The following is a 26,260-nucleotide window of genomic DNA, read 5'->3' as shown; positions in this document are numbered from 1 at the left end:
CAAGACAGATATATTCCAAAGAAGAAGAAATTTTGAATGGAAAAAGGATGCAACTGTGGCTGACAAGAGAAGTCAAAGCCAAAGTAAAAGCAAAGGAGAGGGCATACAAGGAAGCAAAAATTAGTGGGAAGACAGAGGACTGGGAAGTTTTTAAAAGCTTACAAAAGGAAACTAAGGTGGTCATTAAGATGGTCATTAAGAGGGAAAAGATGAATTATGAAAGGAAGCTCTCAAATAATATCAAAGAGGATACTAAAAGCTTTTTCAAGTATATAAAGAGTAAAAGACAGGTAAGAGTAGATATAGGACCGATAGAAAATGATGCTGGAGAAATTGTAATGGGAGATAACAAGTATTTTGCATCAGTCTTCACTGAGGAAGACATCAGCAATATACTGGACACTCAAGGGTGTCAGGGAAGAGAAGTGTGCGCAGTCACAATTACAATAGAGAAAGTACTCAGGAAGCTGAATAGTCTAAGGGTAGATGAATCTCCCAGACCAGATGGAATGCACCCTTGTGTTCTGAAGGAAGTAGCTGTGGAGACTGCAGAGGCATTAGCAATGATCTTTCAAAGTCAATAGATTCTGGCATGGTTCTGAGGACTGGAAGATTGCAAATGTCACTTCGCTATTTAAAAAGGGGGCAAGGAAGCAAAAAGGAAATTATAGACCTGTTAGCTTGACATTGGTGGTTGAGAAGTTGTTGGAGTCGATTGTCAAGTATGAGGTTATGGGGTACATGGAGGCATATGACAAGATAGGCAGAACTCAGCATGGTTTCCTTAAAGGAAAATCCTGCCTGATAAACCTATTGCAATTTTTTGAGGAAATTACAAGTAGGCTAGACAGGGGAGATGCAGTGGATGTTGTGTATTTGGATTTTCAGAAGGCCTTTGACAAGGTGCTGCACACGAGACTGCTAAACAAGTTAAGAGCCCATGGAATTACTGGCAAAGAAGTGGCAAATGAATTACAATGTTGGAAAGTGTACGGTCATGCACTTTGGTAGAAGAAATAAACGGGCAGACTATTATTTAAATGGGGAGAGAATTCAAAATTCTGAGATGCAACAGGACTTGGGAGTCCTCGTGCAGGATACCATAAAGGTTAACTTCCAGGTTGAGTCAGTGGTGAAGAAGGCGAATGCAATGTTGGCATTCATTTCTAGAGGAATAGAGTATAGGAGCAGGGATGTGATGTTGAGGCTCTATAAGGTACTGGTAAGACCTCACTTGGAGTACTGTGTACAGTTTTGGTCTCCTTATTTAAGAAAGGATGTGCTGACGTTGGAGAGGGTTCAGAGAAGATTCACTAGAATGATTCCGGGAATGAGAGGGTTAACATATGAAGAACGTTTGACCACTCTTGGACTGTACTCCTTGGAGTTTAGAAGAATGAGGGGGGACCTCATAGAAACATTTCGAATGTTGAAAGGCATGGACAGAGTGGATGTGGCAAAATTATTTCCCATGGTGGGGGAGTCTAGTACGAGAGGACATGACTTAAGGATTGAAGAGCGCCCATTCAGAACAGAGATGTGAAGAAATTTTTTTAGCCAGAGGGTGGTGAATCTGTGGAATTTGTTGCCACGGGCGGCAGTGGAGGCCAAGTCATTGGGTGTACTTAAGGCAGAGATTGATAGGTATCTGAGTAGCCAGGGCATCAAAGATTATGGTGTGAAGGCGGGGGAGTGGGACTAAATGGGAAAATGGATCAGCTCATGATAAAATGGCAGAGCAGACTTGATGGGCTGAATGGCCAACTTCTGCTCTTTTGTCTTATGGTCTTATGAATCAGCTGAAAGATATCAGGGCATCAGTTTTCAAAAGCAACAAGAATTAGCCCCTAACTGAGCTTAGGGCTTCTGCACAGAAAGGCTAGCCTTGTTCATTATGAACAAGGACATCGATGCAGTTATAAAGAAGGCAAATCAGCAATTGTGCTTCATTAGGAGTTTGAAGAGATCTGATATGTCAACAATTACACTCAAAACTTCTATAGATGTACCATGGAAAGCATTCTGACAGGCTGTATCTCTGTCTGGTATAGAGGGGCTACAGCACAGGACCGAAAGAAGCTGCAGAAGGTTGTAAATCTAGTCGGCTCCGTCTTGGGTACTAGCCTACAAAGTACCCAGGACTTCTTTAAGGTGCAATGTCTTAGAAAGGCAGCTTCCATTATTAAGGACCTCCAGCACCCAGGGCATGCCCTTTTCTCACTGTTACCATCAGGTAGGAGGTACAGAAGCCTGAAGACACAGACTCAGTGATTCAGGAACAGCTTCTTCCCCTCTACCATCCAATTCCTAAATGGGCATTGAACCTTTGGACACTACCTCACTTTTTTTAGTATACACTATTTCTGTTTTTTGCATGATTTTTAATCTATTCAATATACATATAATGTAATTACTTACTACAGTACTGTATTTACTTATTTATTTAATATTATTTTTTCTTCTTCTATATTATGTATTGCATTGAACTGCTGCTGCTAAGTTAACAAATTTCACGATATATGCTGGTGATAATAAACCTGATTCTGATTCTGATTCTGAAAATGGGACATTCTCCAGCAGAGTTTTGCAGATCAATTGGACTGCATATTCAGCTGTCATAATCTGATTTCTGCAGTGACCAATTGAACAAGATCATTACAGCTTCATTCAGTAACAAATAGCTATATTAGCTGATGCAGGAAGTCTTCCTCCACTCACCCAAAAAATCTATGTCTGACTTGTAGAGTAATTTCCTTTTAGAAAAGTAAGACACAGAACTTCACAAAGCAAATCAAATGTCTTGGCACTTCCAATTGTCTTCCTAATTCAGAGAGGGAGGGGACAGGTTAGGTCAGGAAGCCCCCCAATTAGTTTAGCAGAATACTACTCCTGAGGGCCACATAAGTGTCAGCAGAGCTATTGATGTGTAGGAATCTAATAGAACAGTACTGAAAGCATTGACTATGAATGTAAGCAATGAAAATGCATTTCACGGTTTATTCTTGTAAATATTTTTATTACATATCGAGTATATTTTGTTTATAAAAAAAGTTAATTAAAATCCTTCTCTGTTCAATGAACCCTACCAAACTAAGCCTTCTTTATCTCTAGCCTGGTTCTCAGATCTATAATAACATTGAGACCAGTTGATTTCTGAATTTCTACTTAAATTAACACTTTACCTATTACTTCTTAGATCAGTACCAGTTCAAACAAGTGAGGCAGCATTGTTGAGCTGGAAGATACAACAAGGTACAAGATAGCTCGTATATACAGTTGTTGGGGAAGATGGTGGGGCAGTTGAAGGAGGAGTGTGTAAGGATGGACAAGGATGAGGGTGGGGCATTACTAGGACTAAACTTTAATGCAGGGATTTTCATGAAATCTTAAAACTAACATTGAAATATTAAAATTAGACACACAGCAATGCAGTCTCAAAGGATCAGTTAATACTCTATCTGTTGCCTGAGTTTAAGATAGATCAGGCTTTCTTCTAAGTTTCAGATCTAATTAATTACTTATCATTCTAAGCTCACATATTAATGGAGGATGCATAAGAAGCTGATCATCTGAAAATAAGGCAGTCAGCATTCTAAAAAGACCTCTTTGCCAACCACGCAACTCCTCCAATGCACATTAATTTAAGAAGACGTTTACAAAGATTGGTGAGATGACTGACCACACTGTACTCTGTTCAGTTAATGTTCCTTCTGTGTTTCCAATTGACTGTGCAAAAAATATCTTGATGGCATTACAAAAGGCTCAGGGACGTTAATGGGGCTTGATGCAGTAATGAGTTGCTTTTAATACCTAATGTGAAGGGGTTAGGATAATTGAAGACCTTATTAGCCATTTTGATGGATCTTTGAAATGACATATTCACTGCAGAAAGTGAAGTGAATCTGACACCACAATATAAACTGTCAGAGAATATACTAATGACTAAGATAAGGCTAGATTTAGAGGTTGTTCTGCAGGAACTATTTTTTTAAGGTTGCCAATTTAAAGTGACAGTTTTCTTATGTCGGACAAAAGCTATAATTAAGAATGATCAAAAGGATTAAGTATGTGAAAACACCTTCACAAGCCCAGTTTTCTCAACAAAGCTTCCAATTGGAATTTTGTTTCTTACCCCAACTCTTTTTTTTGATAATGTGTGGAACTAGATGGTAGGTGTCAGTAATCTATTCAGATCAGGAGGAATTCACTCCAGCTTATTCCTTCTCTCATTCCTGGCCTCTCCTATACTCAGCATTAATTACCTTTCCCTGTAACTCATCATGCATGATGCACATAGCTTCAGCACCACACACTACAGTAGAAATGAAGATTAGCTTTAGTTGTTACACATACATCAAGGCATACAGTGATTTATGCCCCCCCCCACCCCGTCTATCTTTCCTCAGGGATCATTCCCTCCATGGTTCCCTTGTCCACTCATCCCTCCTCACTAATCTCCCTCCTGACACTTATCCCTGCAAGTGGCAGAAGTACAACCCCTGCCCCTTCACCACCACCATTACCTCCAAACATTCCTTCCAGAAGAGGCAAATCTTCACCTTCAAATCTGCTAGAATTGTCTGTTGTATCTGGTGCTCCCGATGGCCTCATCTACGTTGCTAAGACCCAACGCACTGTAGATTCTGTAGATTTGCCGAGCACCTTTCCTCCATTGACATAAAGCAGCATTTCCCGGTTACCAACTATTTTAGTTCCAATCCCCATTCCCATTCCACCATGTTGCTCTATGGCATCCTCTACTGCCACAGTGAGGCTTTCTTAGGTTGGAGGAACAACATCTCCAATTCCATCTGGGTAGCCTCCAACCCGATGGCATGGACATCAGTTTCTCCAACTTCCAGTAATTTTTCTCCCTCCCTCTTCCCCACTCTTGCCCTCGCTTTAACCCTTCTCTTCTCCTCACCTGCCTATCACCTCCCACTGGTCTCCCTGCTTCTCCCCTTCTCCCATGGTCCATTCTCCTCTCCTATCAGATACCTTCTTTTCCAGCCTTTTACCTTTCACACCTACCGGCACCCAGCTTCTTATTTCAACCCTCTCCACCACATACTGGATCACCTATTACCTTCTAGCTTGTACTCCTTCCTTCCCCCCCCCCCCCACCCCGCCGCCCACCTTCTTATTCTGGCCTCTTCGCCCTTCCTTTCCAGAGCTGTTGAAGGGTCTCAGCCCAAAATATCGACTATTTATTCATTTCCATGGATGCTGCCTGACCCACTGAGGTCCTCCAGCATTTTCTGCAATTTTCAAAACACACAGTGAAATGCATTGTTTGTATCAATGACCAATGCACAGTCTGAGATGTGCTGTGTTGCCACGTTTCCAGTGCCAACATAGGATGTTCTTTTCTAACCCTAATTCATACGTCTTTGGAATGTGGGCGGAAACCAGTCATGGGGAGAATGTACAAACTCGTTATAGACAACAGTGAGAACTGAACTCCAATTTTACACTGTTACAGTGTTAGGCTAATGGCTGCACCACCCTGCTGCCCCTACTGTGCAACCACTTGGGGTATGAACAAAGCATCAAATGGCACTGCCTCGTAATCTTAACAGATTTAGTCAGCAAACATCACACAGCCACATAAACACAAGAGGTTCTGCAGATGACACACACAAAATGCTAGCGCTCAGCAGGCCAGGCAGCATCTATGGAAAAGAGTACAGTCGACATTTTGGGCCGAGACCCTTCAGCAGATTCTGCAGATGCCGGAAATCCAAAGCAACATCGGCAAGATGCTGGAGGAACACAGCGTGTCAGGCAGCATCGAGGAAAATGAATAAATAGTCGACATTTCAAGCTGAGACCCTTTTCAGGACACAGCTTAGTGCCTGGAATGTGCTGCCTATGTTGGTGCATGGGGTATGACATAAGTTGGTGTGGGTCCGACAAGAAATTGGGGCAGAACAGTTGTGCATTAGCACAACACTTTACAGTACAGGCGACCTGGGGATTGCTCAAAGGGCCGAGAGGGCCTGCGCCACACTGCATCGCAATAAATAAATACATGTAGTCTTATCAGATGCACAAGTACGCTTCACACCAGGAAGTGGCCAGTGGAAAACTTACTGGAAATGCTTATTCTGACATTTCACTCCTTGGTTAAAAGATTTTCAGTCACGCAGCACTGAAATAAATAGCTCAAGAAGTTCTTGGATAATTAATATGCATTGACATCATGAAATGATAATTTATTCCCATTCAGAACAATAGGAAACATAGAAAGTAATCTTGAATCAAAGTCACGTTAATTATCACATGCCCAAGTACAGGTGTACTTGAGACCCTCTGTTGGTCAGGGTTGACCATGGATATTGCGTCCTTGCTTTCTACATGATACCTAAGACAGCACACAAGTCAGGACAGTACAATATGGAGAACCAGCTGTTGCCCATGCAGCAGGCTCCCATTCTCCATGCAGCTCATGAAGCCAAAGGAATGACAAAGACCAATGCAGTTTGGCACCAGCAGCATCACAGGTACTGCCAGTTAGCGTTGAACTCAACGTAGGACTGCCTTAGGGACTCCAGCTCCTGACTTCTCCTCAGAGTTTACTTCCCCGTGAGTGGGTATGGCCACAAGGCAGATGGAGGTTTGAGAACAGGGGTTTCCTCCTCCTAGAGGAGATGCCAGCCTCAGCTGACGAGTGCCACCTGCCCGCAGCGACTGGTTTTGAGGCACACATGGGCACAATGAAAACCTGCAGCAACATCACAGGCACACAGCAAAATTTAAGTAACATTCACAAGAAAACTATGAAATAAGCATAAATTATGCACAATTTTTGCAAGAAAAATAAACAAAATTGCAACGGAAAAATCCACTTTAGTGCAAAGTGATCAGAATGGTCATAGTGGTGATTAGGATTTTTCAGGATGGTACGAGAACCGAGTGATTGAAGGGAAGTAGCTGTTCTTGAACCTGGTGGTGCGGGACTTCAGATTTTTGTTCCTCCTAGCAGAGAGAAGATGGTGTGGTCCGGATAGTGGAGAACTTTGATGATGGATTTTGGCTTCCTGAAGCAATACATCCTGTAGATACTACCGAGGGTGGAGAAGGATGAGCTTCTGTGTTTTGGGCAGCCTTTTATGCTTTTATAGCTGACATTTTCCCCTTCTTCTGCTGCCAAATCAAGAATTAGAAATTAATCTCAGGCAATTCTTAGTTACTAAAATGGGTCCTACCCATACCAAGGTGGACTGAGTTCTGGTGAAGGAACAGAGAACTGCCCACAGGAAAATTAATCTCAGGGTGGTATATGGTGACATATATGTACTTTGATAATAAAATTTACTTTGAGCTTTGAACTTTGAACTGAAACATAAAGGATGTTGCCTTGCCTGCTGAGATTTTCATGCATTTCTGTAGTGGGCTGATTAGTGTTTGTGGGAGAATTATAATATTGCATATACTCTGTATGACCGGCTCAATAATGCACTATATTATCAATTTCCTCATTTCTGCTTGTGTGTGTTTTTATTGTTTATAACTGAAAACTCTGTTTATCCACCGTAAGTTCAATAATATGCTGTTGTTAAATTAATGGACCCCAGTGCACCCCAGAAAGCTCTAGCCTCCTCAGCTCAGTAGCCTTTCCTTTCTTCTCCCCCCAACAGGATGCGCATTCGTGAAATTTTCCACACATGCAGAAGCCCAGGCAGCCATCAACGCTTTACACGGAAGCCAGACGATGCCAGTAAGTACAATCAGAGAGATTGATTTCTTTTAACTTTTTTACATTATTCGACTAGTCCAAAGCAATTTAAAAGAAGCATAAAAAATAGTCTGCCATTCTGCTAATGACATGTCATCAAGTACATGAGGATATTCACGTTTATTCTTTCAAAATTATATATGAATTTGCATTGCCATCAGCAATGCATTCTAAAGAGGATACTGCATCTTATTTTAATGGCCATGTCTGTCTGGGGTATGAGTTCTAACTGATTTGTGATCACTCTGTGATATTTGACATTCTGTATTTTTTTCCTGGCCTATGCCATGGCTAAGCATGAGGACATCTCCAGACTGGAGATTATTCAGCAGGAATACCCCTGGAATCTGTCCATACTTAGTGAATAAACCACTGGCTTCCTTACTATGATGAAACGGTGTACTCTGTTCTGTTAAGTAGTCAACAGGGATGGGACTTGTGATAAAACCCACAGCACTCATTAAGAATTGCATTAATTATAGTTACCGAATTTAGGTACAATTAGATTTGGTAATCAGAGAAGTTTACAAAATAGCTTTTTTCAAATATAATTGAAAGTAAGTACATTGATTTTATAAAGGGGGAATTTCTCAGATGTATTATGCACAAGCTTTGCATGTCTTCAATCCTAAGATCATACGTTTTCTGCTGCATTTATTTTCATTTTGAAAGTTTCACGTGAACCTTATGTAGTCCTGGCACTACATTAGAGAAAAGGATCTGTTATTCTTTAAACTATGTTAGCATTTCACATGAGTGGTGAAAGCCATAGGAGGCAGAAAACATTCTGAGAGAATAAAAACTCCAGTTGAGAGCATTGTTGAAACTGAAAGCAAATTAAATGAAATACTTGAAGACCTTGCGAAGAAGTGAAAAAAGCATCTAACAGAATAAAAACTGACCAGTAAAATTGATTATTTTACACATTAGAGGAATGCGTAGATAATCTACCAAGCAATCAATATTGTTTTCCAACAAATTCAACATGATATAATAATCAGGCCTACTGAAGGCTGCTAGATAAATACATACTCAGAATTGGTAAAATTTGCCAGGGATGCATTGGAAGTGTTAGCAGAACAGCATTAGATGTTACTTCATGTTTTGGAAGGTTATAGGCCTTTGATTAATGTTTGTTTTAATGTTTCTTCTTTCCTAAAATTAAAAGAAGATTGGGTTTCAATAGTGAAGAAGGATGACCCAGAAGATTAAAAAAAATAAGCTACCAAAAAGGGAAGGAAATGATCCATTCATAGCAATTCAACAATCACAATAAAAGCTGCAGATGCTGAAATCCAAAGCAACACACACAAAATGCTGGAGGAACTCAGCAGGCCAGGCAGCAACCAAGGAAAAGAGTAAACAATTGATGTTTCAGGCAGAGACCCTTCATCAGGACCCTGATGAAGTCCTGAAGAAGGGTCTTGGCCCAAAATGTCAGCTGTTTACTCTTCTCCATAGATGCAGCCTGGTCTGCTGAGTTCCTCCAGCATTTTGTGTGTGTTGCATTCAGAGCAATAGTTCTTTTGTGTGTCAGATACAATATACCACAGCAGAAACTGTGTTTTGATGCATGTAGCTTCTCTGCAATGACAGTGGAGCCATCCTTCCAGTTAAACATTAAATCTAGTTAGATTGGAAAGTTGGCAATCTTATAGACTAACATGCAATAGACCAAAATCATTCACATGTTGAAGTGTTTCTTAATAACTGAAGTTCCAATATATTGAAAGTGATGAAAAGTGGCTCAGAAGGAACAAAAAATGTATTGTATAGGGGTAGGACATGATTCCATCATAGCAACTGTTTGTAACATGTTTTTGTTTCAGATGCAATGTACAATATATATCCATACAAACCATATTTGGAACTATGAGTATCAAAGAATATGAAGACAGAGTAGAGTTTATGAGCCATGATCACACTGACAATGTAAGCACAACACTTTACAATGCAATTCCCACCACTGCCTGTAAGGAGCTTGTATGTTCTCCCCGTGACCACGTGGGTTTTCTCTGAGCGTTCCAGTTTCCTCTCTCAGTCCAAAGACATACCGGTTGGTAGGTTCATAGGTTATTTGTAAATTGTCTCCTGATTAGGCTAGGATTAAATTAGGGTCTCGCTGGGCGTCACGGCTCGAAAGACCGGAAGGGCCTATTCCGGGATGCATCTCAATAAATAAATAAAATATTACAAATGTCCTTCCTTTTTCTTATGTTCCTGTATTGTTAACACCTTGATAGGGAATGTTTAAATTAAGTGCATCAGGTAGAGACAATTACTAATGCAAATTTGATTGGAGAAATCACCTGCTAAACAGTGTTTAAAGATCGGTGATTCTCACCTGCCACTGAGAAGGAAGGAATTCCAGGCCAATCTTCCGGAACCCTCAGGTAACCTAATTAAAATAAACAGATAAGGAACAAAGAAATTTCAGCAGCAGAACTGTTTGTGGATATGTATTTATTTGATGGAAAAGCTTAAATATAAAGCTTAAATATATGTGATGGCTCACAAGTTAAGTAAATAAATGGTATGAAAGACAAATAGTGAAGTGGTGTTCATGGGTTCATGAACGATTCATAAATCTGTACCAAAGTGGAACAAGCTATTCCTAAAATACTGAGTGTGCATCTCAAGGTTCCTTAATCTCCTCTCATGGTAGTATTGAGAAGATGGCATGCACAAGGTGATGAGGATCCTTAATGGTGGATGGTACCCTCTTGAGGCATCACTTTTTGAAGATGCCTTTGATGGTAGGGAGGGTTTTGCCCATGATGGAGATGGCTCAGTCTATTACCCTCTGCAGCCTCTTTCGATTCTGTCCATTGAAGCCTCCATACTGGCTGGTGATGTAGCCAGTCAGAACGCTCTCCGTGGTACTTCTATATAAATTTGCTACTGTCCTTGGTTACATAACAAATCTCCTCAATGAAGTCTAGCTGCTGGTGTGCCTTCTTCATGTTGGTCCCTAAAAGATATTGATTCACAGAAACTTGAAGCTGCTTGCTCCTTCCATTTTTCTATTGGGAGTATTGATTTGCTAAGAATACTGGTTTTGCATCTGTGTGGAAGCTTGGGACCCTGCAAATAAGGAGGGAGGAGATTTTCATTCCAACATATGGATTGAATTCAAACACAAGTCTCAAGGTAATAAATAGTGTTCTATCCTTTGCAGGAGATTGTTCCTTTCTGCAAACTTTATTTCCTAGAAGTTTCAGACCGCTTTCAAACCCTGAGCTGCATCTCAATCAACATACAGGCACAAACTGAGATTCACAGCTCAGTTTAAATTGAGAAACTAAACCGGAACTTTTCAAATTTGTATCTAATACCAGAGAGCACGCACTTAAGGAGAGAAGGGGATGTAAAGGCCAAGTTTTTCACTTAGGGGTGGGTGTCTGGAATGCACCACCTGGGGTGGTGGTGGAGGAAGATGCGTATATGAGAGACTTCTAAAAGACCACGGGTGTTGAGGCCTAGACTCTAAAATCACAGCTTTGGTGATGAGGACATATCGTACACATGATGGATTCCCAAATTACCAAGCAGCTACCATATAGTGAGCTTTCGCTGGGCACAAGGATCAAAGACTGTGTGTAAGCCATCATTGCACACTCCGGGCTTGCACCAAAACAGCTGGAACAAGACTAAAGTCTTGGTTAGAACCACTCACAACAACCTGGAGTGGAGATGCCGAGCAGTACTAATCTCTGCCCAACAAAGAAGAAAAGCAACAGCAGCAGCTCCACTTCCAGATCCGGTACAGTTTCATGTCCTTATTGTGGACGTCTCTGTCACTCACAACTTGTACTCAGCAGCCACCTACAAACACACAACAGAACTGCACAGATCCAACTGTCATCGTCGGATACAATGCCTAATCAATCATCAATCAGATAAGCACATGAAAGTGAGGAGAATGGAAGGATAGAGACATTGTGTCATCAAAGCGGATTAGCTTAGTTGGCCATTTGATTACTAATTTAATTGATTTGGCTCAACATTGTGGGCTGAAGAGCCTGTTTCTGTGCTGTACTGTTCCATGTTCTTAGACCATTATAAGAAAAATTGCAGTGAAGTCAGTCTTTCTCATTGGATAATTCATCCTTATGTTCTTATGAATGTGGGAACGATAAAATTAAATTAGTGTAAATTGGTTTAGAAGAATAGCGGGGATCTCATTGAAAACTATTTAATATTGAAAGGCCTAGGTCAGGGATTCCCAACCTATTTTATGCCATGGACCAATACCATTAAGCAAAGGGTCTGTGAAACTCGGGTCAGAAACTCCTGGCCTAGACAGAATGGAAGTGAAGAGAGTGTTTCCTATAACCTAAAACCAGAGGGCACAGACTCCGAATAGAAAGATGTCTCTTTAGGATAGAGATGAGAAAGAATTTCTTTAGCCAGAGGGTGGTGAACCTGTGGAATTCATTGCCACAGACTGCTGTGGAGGCCAGGTCATGGGGTATATTGAAAGTGGAAATTGATTGGTTCTTGATAAATAAGGGCATCAAAGGTTATAGGGAGAAGGCAGGGTGGAGCTACGTCTCCACCAAAGGTGGTATAAGGTGCTCCTTCCCTCCGCTAGCCTGCAGGTCACCCTCGGGCAAAGTGTAACACCTACTTAGCCCCCCCAATCAGGGTCAAGTGAAGCCATGGAAGCAGGTGGTGGATTTTCAGATGAGCAGCTGGTGCATCACAAGTCCTTGTTGTGCAACTACTGACTCAAGGCAGACCATCTGTGAAGAGTATTGATAATGGCTGGGGTCACCCATCTTGTAAAGACACTACCCAGAAGAAGGCAATGGCAAACCACCGCTGTAGAAAAATTTGCCAAGAACAATCTTGGTCATGGAAAGACCATGATCACACATGTCCTATGACATGGCACATAACAAATGATTTATTTAGTATTAGCTTTTTATGTAATGTATTCTGATTTATCTTTAACTCATTTCTTCAATCCTCCTCTAGAAAAGTGGGCAATCTATTGCATTAGTAGTAGATCCTTGCTTCTTCAGAGTTTATAATTTGACTGAACAAAGGTATGTTATCATTGGAATATCTGATACAAAGATACATAATGATTTAGGGTTTACCGATATCACTAAAGATAGTGCTTTGTCTTAATATAAATTAAAAATTTTAATGCTGTTTTATCTATTTGTTGTAGTGGTCATACAGAAATGTAGACTTTTAACCTTGATTTCGAGAGACAGCAGGGTAACAGGGCCTTCCAGCTCGACAAGCCCACGTGGTCCAGTTACTCAAATGTGAACAATAAACCCACCAACCCGCACATCCTTGGACTGTGGGAGGAAGCTGGAGCACCCGGAGGAAACCCACGTGGTCATGGGGAGAACATGCAAATTCCTTTCAGACAGCAGTGGGGACCGAACCTCAGTCACTGGGTTACGCTAACATGTCACCCCGCCCCCCCCCCCCCCCGGAGGAAAATATGGAATAGGCAGATGTGTGTGATATTGATGTCATTATTTTACTTGTGAAACTGTGCAACTGGCGTGCAGACTGTGTCCTAACAGGCTAGTTCTGAACCAGTTATTGATCAATGTGCTGGAGGAGATCAGCAGGTCAGGCAGCATCTATGGGTGGGAATAAAGAGTCGACGTTTCAGGCCGAGACCCTTCATCAGGACCCACTGGGCTCCCCCAGCACATTGTGTGTATTGCTGTAGAATTCCGGCAGCATCGGCAGTACCTCTTGTATCTGCCAGTTATTGATCATGTTTGAATGTAAAGGATCCTCAAGTAAAAGCATAACGCAAGAGCTAGTATATGACAAGTGCGCACGAAGAATCCTCACTCTTTAATAAACTTGTGGTGGGTACAGTCACTTTCTCCTAGAAACAAAAAATATGCATTTTGGCACCAAAAATGGAATAGAGTAAAATATATTTAAGAAATTTCCACTTGGGCACTCAGTGTATTTAAGCCAACTGTAGTTAGAATGTACCAGACAGAAAATGAACCACTATTAAACCATTTCTCGCCTGTACTGCCATGAAGCCAGATTATATCTGACTCCAGAGCAGTACTATTGTGATTGCATTGATGCATATTTCAAATTGCTTTACATCAATGCCAAGAATAATAGAATGGGCATAAATAACCTATTAAAATAGGGTAAGCTAAATCTGTGACTTTATACTTGATCAGTCATAATCATCACGATTATAAATAGAACATTCACTTGAACATTAGTAGGTATAAATGATTCTGTTGTCAACACAATGTTTGCAAGAGTGATTTATATAATCACAATTGACCTAGTGCATGAGAGCATCATTGTAGAATAAAATGCAGAAATCACTTTATGATTGAGTGATTAAATAGTTTAAATGGAATTTGCAAGCAGCCCAGTATATATTTGTACTTATAGCTTTCTATAAATCAACAGGACCCTCCATGTTATAGCTTTAACACGAGAATGACCTTCAGTTTGACTCTATAAATTCAACTCATCCTTAAAGGGTGAACTATTGCTGGAGTTTAAAACTGTATGGATACTGCTTGGAATAAGTCTCTTATCAGCTCAGTGGGAGGGAAACAGATTCAGATCCTGATACAGACTGCCGTAGCTCACACCCGAGCCCAGAGTATCATTGAATGCTGAACGAGGCTCACACTTCATGGATGACATCATATGTTATTTCTGGAGCATGGAGCGACAGACCATGAACATTTTGTGTACTGCCGTGCGCTGAAAATGTTTTTAAACCGTTGACTAATGAAATGCATTAATGCTACCAAGCACAGGTCCTGCAGAAGGTTACTAGATTTATGTTAAGCTGGTTTTGAATCGGATAACTATTATCTGAAATGCAAGTCAGACACAAAGAATAAAAGTGGAATCCTGCTGTGTCTTTCCACTTCGGTGTTCAAATGGGGCACGATGCAGGAAGTGTGCCAGGTAATGGGGCATTACAAATGCTAGAGTAGAGAAAGGATGTCAAAGATCAACGGATTAGGAGAGCAAGCACAATGAACAATATATTTTGTTGTAAAATTATAAATATCATACATTATAAGATGCTGAGATACATCCTAAGACATATATGATCAGTGATGTAACCCACACAAAACGCTGGAGGACCTCTGCAGGTCGGGCAGTATCTGTGGAGAAGAGTGAACAGTTGACATTTCAGGCCAAGACCCTTCTTCAGGACTCCTGAAGAAGGGTCTCGGTGTGAAACATCGACCATTTACTCTTCTCCACAGATGCTGCCTGACCTGTTGAGTTCCTCCAGCGTTTTGTGTGGGTTAATTTGGATATCCAGAATCTGCAGATTTTACTCATGTTTGTGATCGGTGATGTAACCTGGGGTCATCAGGTGTTTCGGGTCTTTCAACATCAGACACAGTCGCCCAGCTGGGCCAGCCAGGGTTGAGTTGCAGCTTGTGACCTGGCAGGATTGGTCGACAGGTCTGTAGCCATCTGGAGACTCGTTCTGCAGCCGCTGTGATGATCCTGATGGCTCCTTTCTTTAATGCCGAAGAGAGAGTAGGTTCTGCACAACAAGCAGCCAGAAAAACCTCTATAGGTCTGTATCGTGCCCTCCACCCCTGTCTCTGGCACTGTGCTCTATCAGCCCCTGAAGAAAAGAACACTGAAATAGAACAAATCCTGAGCAATAAGATTCTAGTTGAAAACTAAAACATGATTCATAAGAGATCGCAAAATACTGAACAGTATTAAAATGCTAAATAGTCAACGAGTTGTCTGCTTGATGTCTATGTAACAAGGATACACAAACTCAGGATTAACATAAGAGGAATGGAAATTTATAGACACAAATTGACTCAGTCATGTTGCGAGTGCACCATTCTGTCATTCTTGGTATAATTCCAAACGTGATAACCTGTCTGTTGTGTTTTATATTGGCTACACACTTTGCAGAAGGCAGATTGTGTCTGGGGCCAGTAAGAAAGTGTGCAGTATCACAGCTTTGTCTCTTAATTAATGATCCAAAGGCAGAAAACCTGGCAAAGGTAACTATTTGCTCCTTTGGTTCTGTGCATTTGTCTTTAAAATCATTCTTGTATTTAATACAGAGTGATGCGGGGGCAAAGCATGTTGATAAATGCACGGTAATCTAAGAACTCAAACTCTCAGTTTTACTGAGTCACCAAGCAACTTCACAATTAATTTGACACAAAGCATGGAGGAATGGAATAATAATAGATATAAGTGTTGAAGTACAATATTCTGTTTGAAAGTAATTGATGTATTTGTGCAAATTGAAATAAATTTCCAAGAAATTCTCAGATTTTTTTTTTTGACAGAGAATATAATTAGAACCCAAACCTACTTGGAATTTCATAAGCATGAATCCAAGCAATAAATAAGTTATTACCTCTGTTATTGTGACCAATTTTGGGCCTCCCATCCAAGGAAGATGTGCTGACATTGGACAGGGTTCAAAGGAGGTTCACAAAAATTATTCCAGGATTGAAAGGCTTGTCATATGAGAAGCATTTGATGGCTCTGGACCTGTACTGGCTGGAATTCAGAAGAATTGAGGGGTGAATTGAAAACTATTGCATGTTGAAAGACCTCAATAGAGTGGAGGTTGAGAGGACGTTTCCTCTAGTGGGCAAGTCTAAGACCAGAGGACACAGCCTCAGACTAGAGGAATGTCTGTTTAGAATGGAGGTAAGGAGAAATTTCTTCAGCTGGAGAGTGGTGAATTTGAGGAATTCAATGCCATAGGCAGCTGTGGAGGCCAAGTCATTGGGTATATTCAAGGCAGAGGTTGATGGGTTCTTGATTAGTCAGGGCATGAAGGCATATGGGAAGAAGGCAGGAGATTGGTGCTGAGAGGGAAAATGGATCAGCCATGATGAAATGGTGGACAGACTCGATGAACCAAATGGGTTAATTCTGCTCCAATATCCTATGGTCTTAATAACTGTTTGCAAATGCAATGTGAAATGTGCCTAGATAGAGTTATGGAGTACCACAGTGCAGAAAGAGGTTCTTTGGCCCATCTAGTCCATGCCAAACTATTAGTCTGCCTAGCCCATTGTGCTTCACTTGAGCCATAGCCCTCCAAAGTCCTCCCATCTATATATTTATCCAAATTTCTCTTAAATGCTGAAATGAAACCCATATCCATCCCTCTACTGGCAGCTCATTCCACACTCTCACAACCCTCTGAGTGAGGTTGCTGTTATGTTCCCCTTAAACATTTCACCATGAACACATAGCCCATGACCTCTAGTTCTTGACTCACTCAACCTCAGTGGAAAAAGCCTGCTTGAATTTACCCTATCTATAATCCTCATAATATTGTATACCTCTATCAAATCTCCCCTCAGTCTCCTACATTGCAGAGAACAAAATCCTAACCTATTCAACCTTTCCTTTTAACTTGGGTCCTCAAGTCCCAGCAACGTCCTTGTAAATTTTCTCTGCACTCTTTCAATCTTATTGATATCTTTATCTATTTATTTATTTATTAAGGTACAGTGCGGAATAGGCACTTCCAGCCCTTGGAACCACGCCAACCAGCAGCCACAATTTAACCTAAGCCTAATCACGAGACAATTTACAAAGACCAATTAATCTATCAACCAGTATGTCATTGGACTATGGGAGGAGACTAGAGCACCCAGAAGAAGTCCACATGGTCATAGGGAGAACGTACAAACTCCTTACAGACAGCAGCGGGAATTGAATCTGGGTCACTGGTACTGTAGATCATTATGCTAACCACTGCGCTACTGTGGCACCATGTACGTAAATCGTACATCCTGTTCCCTGATAATCATGTTTTTTTAAAAACTCCCTATAGTATTTCAGACGGTAAAGTACTTACTTACTGCCCGTTACACCGCCAGCGTTTCAGTCAGTAAAGAAGGCCCTCCATCTCTGCCTTTCCTTGGCTCGCCATGACAAGGCTGTGGCCCTCTTGCTGGAGAGATGTATAACTTTTTTTGTTAGAAGCTTAATTCTAATGATCTTGTGCCGCACAGTACTGTGCCAAAACCTTAGGCATATACAGTATATGTATAGGCTCTGTATATAGAGTGAGAGAGCTGGGGTGCCTAAGACTTTTGCACAGTCCTGTATTTGTCAATGTGAAATGCAGAACAACTTTGTAAATCTAGCGAGAGCAAAGGATGTTGGCGAAGGTGAAGCGCAGATGAGAGGGGTGTGGGACAGGTGGCAAAGTAGTGCCAGGGGTGGGGGTGGGGTGGTTGGTGTTGCATGGTGTCAGTGAGGATACACTCCGTCCTGAGATGCCAGGCAAAGTCATTTTATTCCAAACAACTGGTTTATTGATCATTGCAGGCTGTCTCTCTGGTGCTTCCTGCTCCCTTCCCCTTTTCCCAATCATGATTCTCTTCTCCTTGCCACCTTCCCACTCTCAGTCCACAGTGGAGACCCTTATCAGAATCGGGTTTATCATCGCTCACAGATGTCATGAAATTTGTTTCTTTTCAGCAGCAGTACAGTGCAATACATAAAATTACTACAGTGCTGAACAGAGTTCTTAAGCACTCTAACTATATACATGTGCCTAAGACTTTTGCACAGTACTGCGCGCGCGCGCGCGCGCACACACACACCCTCCCCCCCCCCAGTGTTGGTGTGAAGATCACCTATCAGTAATGAAATGTAATAACTTTCTCGGCAAGTACATATCAGCAGTGGCACAAGGAATCTCTGTGAGTGTGTACAGGAGATCATGGTAAGGGCTGATAATGCACATTTCCAGGGACACATTTTAAATCTTGATTTTTGATGCTGTTCGCAAAGAGTCGATGAATTTTATGGATTCCCTCCAGCTGGTCCAGTTTGCACCCACATTGGAAAGATGTGCTGATAGGTTAATTGTAAAACATGCAAAATCCCCATTTGTGTGAAAAAACAGATAAATGGGTATGTGAGATAAAGTTGAAGGGCTGCAATAACTGGGACTGATGTATTGGAAACTGGCACTGACTTGATGGGCCAAATGTTCTTCTTTGGAATAATATGTAAGTTTAATGGAACAAGTTTATAAAGCATCATACAATTGAAATTAAATTTTTAAACTAATCTGATGAAAATAGATCATCATTTCATTCATTTTCGAAGATTAATTCCCAAGTTAATTGGTGCAAGTAAGTAGGACAACTTTTAAATGGACTTCTCTGATCATCCCAAGGTAGTACTTGTGAGTCTTCTTGAACAACTTAGTGATTTGATACAACTGAATGACTTTCTTTACCATGGTAGAAGGAATTCAATCGTATGTGATGGAACTCAGTGAATAATTAACATGGGACTCTAGCCATTAATTTAGTAACCTGATCACTGTGGCAGAATCCTCAAGTTTATTTATTTTCATAGTCATTAGACTGACTTCTGCAGTTCATAAATTATATTTAATTTGATTTGTTTATTGTCAAAAGAGTCCTATGGAACGCAGGTCAGTGAAGTAGCTGAGTATCATAATTATGACCTTGAATAAAGATTATTTGCCGTCAAAACATCGAAAGATACTGTGAAATAGATCAGCCATGATGAAATGGTGGATCAGACTTAATAAACCAAATGCCCTTATTCTGCTCCTATATCTTAACGTCTTATGGAAATATATTGTTTTGCATCAAGGTTCTGCTCGAGGCTGCCTGCACGTTACGTCATTCGTTTACAGTAGTGTAGTAATTAGCTCAACACTTTGCAGCACAGACTGGGTTCAATTCTTGCCACTGTCTTTAAGGAGCTTGTATGTTCTCCCCATGACCGCATGAGTTTCCTCCCACAGTCCAAAGACATACCATTTGGCAGATTGGCTGGTGATTGTAAATTGTCCCATGATTAGGCTCAGATTAAATTGGGGGATTGCTGGGCGGCGAAGCTCGAAGGGCCAGAAGATCCTCCTCTATGCTGTATCTAAATAACCAGCATACCCTCAATTTACCCTATTCAGTATATATAAACATTAGAACATAAGACATAGGAGCAGGAGAAAGCCATCTGACCCGTCGAGCCTGCTCTGACATTCACTAAGATCATGGCTGATCTGACCATGGATTCACCTCAATAACCCTCAACCCTCAATAACCCTGCCTTTCCCCCATAACCCTCAATTCCCCTACTATGCAAAAATCTGTCCAGACTTGTCTTAAATATATTTACAAAAGTAGCCTCCACTGTTTCATTGGGCAGAAAATTCCACAGATTCACAACTCCCTGGGAAAAGCAGTTCCTTCTCATCTCCACCCTAAATTTAATCTCCTGAATCTTGAGGCTGTGTACCCTAGTTCTAGTCTCACCTACTAGCGGAAACAACTTCCCTGCCTCAATCTTATCTATTCCTTTCATAGTTTTATACGCTTCTGTAAGATCGCCTCTCGTTTTTCTGAATTTCAGTGAGTACAGTCCCAGGCGACTCAATCTCTCCTCATAGTCTAACCCCCTCACCTCTAGAATTAACCTAGTGAACCTGCTCTGCACCACCTCCAAAGCCAGTATACCCTTCCTCAAGTAGAGTACTGAATACAGTAGTCCAGGTGCAGCCTCACCATGTACCCTGCACAGTTGCAGCATAACCTCCCTGCTCTTAAATTCAATCCCTCTAGCAATGAAGGCCAACATTCCATTTGCCTTCTTGATAGCCTGCTGCATCTACAAACAAAACTTTTGTAATGCATGTACAAGTACTCCCAAGTTCCTCTGCACTGCAGCATGCTGCAATCTTTTACCAGTTAAATAATAATCTCATCTTCCATTTTTCCTTCCAAAGTGCTCCTTTATTTCCATAGTTACCCAAGGCTGGCTCTCCCCACCCTCACAGTCCTTGCATTTAACTGGAATATATGTTTGTTGACCACTGAAAATTCTCTTTGAACGTCTTTCAGTGTTCCTCAACCATCCCACCATATAGTCTGTGTTCTCAGTCTGCCCTATCCAAATCCTCCCTCATCCCTTTGTAGTCTCCCTTGTTTAGGCAAAATACACTGTGCTTAGATCAAACTGTTGCACACCCTCCATTTGTATGAGGAATTCACTCATACTATGATCACTCTTTCCAAGAGGATCCCCAACTACAAGATCACTGTTTTTACCTGTCCCATTGCACAGGACTAGATTCAAGATAGCACGGTCCCTTGTAGGTTCGGAAACATGCTGTTCAAGAAAGCCATCGTGGATGTATTCGATGAAGTCCTCCTCAAGACTGCCTTGTCCAACTTGATTCCCCCAACCTATATGCAAGTTAAAGTCCTTCATGATAACTGCTGTTCCATTCTTACATGCCTCAGATATTTCTTGGTTTATTGCCTGTGCCACTATAAGGTTATTATTTGGTGGTTTATAGACAACTCCCACCAATGATTTTTTTTCCCTTACTATTCTTAATCTCTATATAGATGGATTAAACATTCTGCTCCTTAGATCTTGTATAGTCTCTCACTATCATCCTTAATTAAGAGCGCTACCCCACCCCTTACCTTCCTGCCTATCCTTCTATATTATCTGATATCCTTGGATTTTTAATTTCAATTTCTTTCCACCCTGCAACCACATTTCTGTAATGGCCACAAAATCATACCCCTTTGTACTGATTCGTACTGCAAGTTCACTGACCTTTTTTTTTTGAATAGGCATTCAAATAAAGTGCCCTTACACTCTGTGCTTTAAAACTCTAGTAATCTTTGTCTCTTTTTTAACTTTTGCTTTTACTTTATCTTTAGTCACACTTTTCTCTTTTACTTTGTCCATACTTCTCCAATCTGTTGAACCCACACCCCTGCTATTTAGTTTAAAGCCCTATCCACAGCCCTAGTTATGCAATTCGCTGGGATCATATTTGGCACGTGTGAGGACACCGGAGCATTGGCAGTCACAGGGAGAACATACATCTCCATACAGACAGTGGTGAGAAATGGACCCTGGTCTTACAGCTAGCACTGTAAAGTGTTGCACTAACCGCTGCACATACCACCACTACATCGTAGATAAGTCATTATATACAAGCAAGTAGGTAAGCCATTAAGTTTATCTACTAGAAAAGCCACATGTTACTAATGGTTTGGTATGGTGCCTTATATCTTTCACATTCTAGCCATTCTGTTTTATAAAAAAAATCACCAGCATTAAGCAATATCAAATAGCTGTGAATAGAAATAGTATTAGATTTCTTAAGTAGACGATAAGAATGGAACATACCTGTATAAATAGCTTTACAGTAGGCAAGCAAAAGAAAAGTTTGACAGAAATTTCCAAATTGAGCATATCATGCATCAAACATTAAAGGACTTAACGCGATTTAGTTTTGGTTTGACCATCACATATTTGACAAATACTCCTCCCACACTTACATAGACTGGAAAGCTCATTAAAAATCCAGTCTTGCCTTACTCTTAAAATTTACTTGTGTCACAACTATCTACTCCAAGTCGGGGCTGAGGGAAATTAAAAATGATGAGCGAGATAAAGTGTGCTGTTGTTTCAATTCTAATTACTTTCAAATAGTGGCACATCTGCCTGTGCATTCCTGGAACTTATCGTAATCCATATGAATCAATTGAAACCGGAGTTGTTCTTGCGGGGATAACTCATTACTGTAGGGTAGGACAAGCATAGGAGCAAAGAGATTAGGAGGCTAAATACGTGACTGAAGGGATTATAAAGGAGTCAAGGATTTTGATCCACACGACCCGGGGAATAGCGCTGGGGAAATAAGGAGCTTGTCCATTGGGATGGGCTTCACTTTAATATAGCTGGGACAAGTACCCTGGTGCATTGAATAGGTACATCTGTAGACAGGGCTTTAAAGTCTTTGAAAGCTGATGGGAGGAATTCGTGAGATCATATAGCCAACAACAGCAATGGAAATATCAAGCTTGTAGAGCAGAAGATACCAAGAACTTAACACGGCAATAGGGTATTACAGAGGAAGTGACATCAGGGAATTGCAGACAAATGTAAAAGTTAAAGGCCATGTATTTGAAAGTGTGAAAGAGTTGCAAAATCAGGGCAAATTAATTAGAACTGAGATAGGAATAAATGGAAATCAAGAAGACAGTAGATGGAGGCGCAAGAGACTGCTGATGCTGGAAGCTGGAGCAACACAAGATACTGGAGGAACTCATCAGGACAAAGTAGCATCTTAGATTAAAAGGTAAAGATTTGTCACATTTGCATTGAAACATTGAAATATACAGTGAAATGCGTTGTTTACGTCAATGACTACCTCAGTCCAAGGATGTACTGAGTGCAGCCACCCAAGTATCACGGTGCTTCCAGCACCAACATAGCATTCCCATAACTTACTGTTGAAGGGTCTCAGCCCAAAATGTTGACTATTTACTCTTCTCCATAGATGCTGCCTGACCTGCCGAGTTCCTCCAGCATTTCGTGTGTGTCGCTGATGAAAAAAGGCAATCTTAAATGATGGAATTTGAAAGTTCACTTGAAAACAAACCTGATTCTGAAGTGCCTTAAGACTAGAACGTGAATCTTAATTTGATTGACAGTCATTGAGTGTAATAATCCCGCATATCTATGGTGGCCAAATGCACTTTGCATCTCTTGGAGGAACTTGTTAGCCACTGCAAGTAAGCACATTGTGATAGTTTTTTTTCATGTAGCAGACAGCAAGAAGACTTTTCTGTAACTAATGTAAATGGGTTGGTCTCCTTTCTTGAAAGTGGTCCCAATTACAGTGCCTTTGATAATCCCCAGGTCTCCATTTTGAGGATGGGGGAGATAAAGACAAGAATTCACACTAGAAGTACATTTTTGCCATTTGAGATTCCATCTGCAACTCATACCTACCATATCTCAGTTGTCAGATGGGTCTTTCACCTTTATAATGGGTTAGGCTTCCATCGAGATTACAATGGATCATGGTAAGGGCATTTATCACATGGATAAGTTCTCAGATGAGAAGAACTTCAGTGCTTCTTCCAGTAAACACCTTTCTCTTCTAAACACAAGAGATTGCTGGAAGAACTTAATCGGTCAGGCAGTATTGATAGAGGGGAGCAAACAGCACTCATTTTGGGCTGTGATCCTTCATCAGGACTTCATTTCGGCTTGAAACATCAACTCTTCATTCCCTTCCATCAATGCTGCCTGACTTGCTGAGTTCCTCCAGTATTGCGTGAGTATTGCCTTTTCTCTCAAAATGACCAGGTGTTTTTCATCTAGAATCTATGGACATGTTCACCCAACCACCGTTGGTGTTCTTCGCTCTTCTTGGTTGTCAGAAGAGTGTTGGAATGTAGATGACTTTGGCAGCATTGAAGAATCCATGTGCATGATGCCTTTAAGAGCGTTGAATATCTTTCTACCCACCATCTGCTCTGAAAGTTTTTCTGTTGGACCTCAGCCTGCAAATGATTGTAGATTTTTGTTTCCCCTGAGACAAAGCAAGATTCCCAATCCAAGAACATCTTGCCTTCACTGCTTTTCCCTTCCTGTGTATTGTCACAGGATGTGGACATCACTGGCAGTGCTAATATTGATTGTATGTTTCTTGAAGAGAAAACACAGTTAAGTGTCAATGGTTGCTGTAAAGACACAAATAGCACAGGCTGGGTAAGGTTGGCAGATTTCTATTCCTGGAGAGAGTTACTAAAATGACAATTCAATACTTTCATCTGCACCATTACTCATTGTTCATTTGCTTCAATTTAATGGTGGAATTTGAAGTCTTATTTCTGTATCATTTCTCCGGAAATCTGGCTTCCAGTCTAGTAACAAACCATGACACTAGCATACCCCTATCACTTAATCCTTTTCTTCAAACCAGCTTCAGTGTTTTCTAGTGGAGAAGCCAAGGCTTACATCATGGGTGCACCCTATGCCAGATTTCAGAATAGTCCAGGCTCTGTGGACACTGAATTTTCTGTTGTTTAGGAGTTCTCAGGATGACCATGAAGCACTGGCTGAGCTAAACTGTCTTTGCAAATGTTAGCTTTACTCATCTGCATTTTATGTTGAGAATCATGGGTTTATTTCCACACAAAATACACAAAATGCTGGAGGAACTCAGCAGGCCAAGCAGCATCCATGGAAAAGAGTAAACAGTTGATGTTTCAGGCCAAGGCCCTTCATCTGGATTCATCAGTGTCTAGACTGTTTCTTCATTTCCATAGATGCTGCCTGGCCTGCTGAGTTCCTTCAGCATTTTGAGTGTGTTGCTCAGATTTCCAGCATCTGCAGATTTTCTTGTGTTTATTTCCACACAGGGAGGATGACAATAGAATTAGAGGTCATAGGCTTAGGGTGAAAGGCCAAATATTTAAGGGGATTCTGAGGGTTCTTCTTCACTCAAGGGATGGTGCAAATGTGGAGGTGGTAGATGCAGGTTCAACTGTAACATTTAAAAGAAGTTTGGATAATTGCAGGAGAGGGATATGGAAGTCTATGGTCTGGGTGCTGGTAGATGGGACTAAGCAGAAAACCCAGCTTGCACAGACTAGAGGGGCTGCAGAGCCTGTTTCCGTGCTGTAGTACTCTATGACTCTACAACCAATAATCATTGCAATCTACCTGCCTAGACACACTCACAACCTCTTTATTATCCTTGACAATAAAGAGGATTGTTTTGGACAATCTGAAATTTTGAATTTAATCCTTATTAAAAAGAATGCAAAAAACAATGCAACAAATTTGGCTCAATTTTCCATCCGATCATAGAACATAGAACCATACCCATAACATTGACCATAATGTCATTTTAAACCACAAATCTGCTTACACGTGATTGAAATCCCTCTATTCTCTATTTGTTCATGTGCCTGGCTAAATTCTTCACTACCGATGTAGCTTTTTCCAACACTTCATTTGGCAGTGCATTCCAGGCACACCACTCTGTGCAGAAAACAATACCTTGAAAATCTCCTTTAAACATTCACCCTCTCACCTGAAAGGCTCATATTTTACATTTCCACCCTGGTCAAAGGAATCTGTCAATCTACCCTGTCTATGTCTCATGTAATTTTATGGACTTTAGTCAGTTCATCCATCATTCTCTTACACACCAGAGAAACAATATGAGTTTGCCCAACCTCTCCTTACTCTCTAATCCAGGTGAACCCTCTCCAAAGCTAGCTTGTCTTTCCAGTTATGCGGACACCAGAACAGCAGACAACACTCCAAATGTGGCTTGACCAAAGTTTTATACAGCTGTATGATTCCCCAAGTTTTAAACATGACATCTACCTGATTAAGACAAGAATGCTGTATGACCTCTTTACAGATCTATTTACTTGTGTTGCCACTATAGACTTGCACTCCAAGATCCTCCTCTACATCAGTGCTCCTAAGGTTCCTGCCATTTACTCTGTAACTTCCTCTTCCATTTGACCTCCCAAGTGCAACACCCCACACGTGTCCAATTTAACTCTATCTGCCATTTTCCTGCTGATTCGCACGTTTCCCTGCCAACTTACTAATCAGAACACAAACATGTATGACCAAATCACTTACACATATCACAAGCAATCAAGGTCCCAGTATTGGTCTTACTTAATGCGGCAAGTCAAAGCTGAT

The 26,260-nt window shown here is 41.0% G+C and overlaps 1 protein-coding gene across 12 annotated transcripts in view; it reads left to right on the top strand.

Annotated features, from left to right (window-relative positions):
• The window catches only part of celf4 (CUGBP, Elav-like family member 4), a 1,266,734-nt gene that overhangs the window by 917,827 nt on the left and 322,647 nt on the right, over positions 1–26,260 (top strand). For all 12 annotated transcript variants that reach the window (XM_073064226.1, XM_073064224.1, XM_073064223.1 and 9 more), the window contains one exon: positions 7,641–7,720. In XM_073064226.1, the coding sequence (XP_072920327.1) occupies positions 7,641–7,720 (80 nt within the window). The remainder of the gene's footprint in view (positions 1–7,640; positions 7,721–26,260) is intronic.

This window comes from Hemitrygon akajei, chromosome 13 (genome assembly GCF_048418815.1).
Source record: "Hemitrygon akajei chromosome 13, sHemAka1.3, whole genome shotgun sequence".
Taxonomy (NCBI): Eukaryota; Metazoa; Chordata; class Chondrichthyes; order Myliobatiformes; family Dasyatidae; genus Hemitrygon; species Hemitrygon akajei.
The sequence above is the reverse complement of the archived record's forward strand: the minus strand, read 5'-3'. Positions and strand labels throughout refer to the sequence as shown.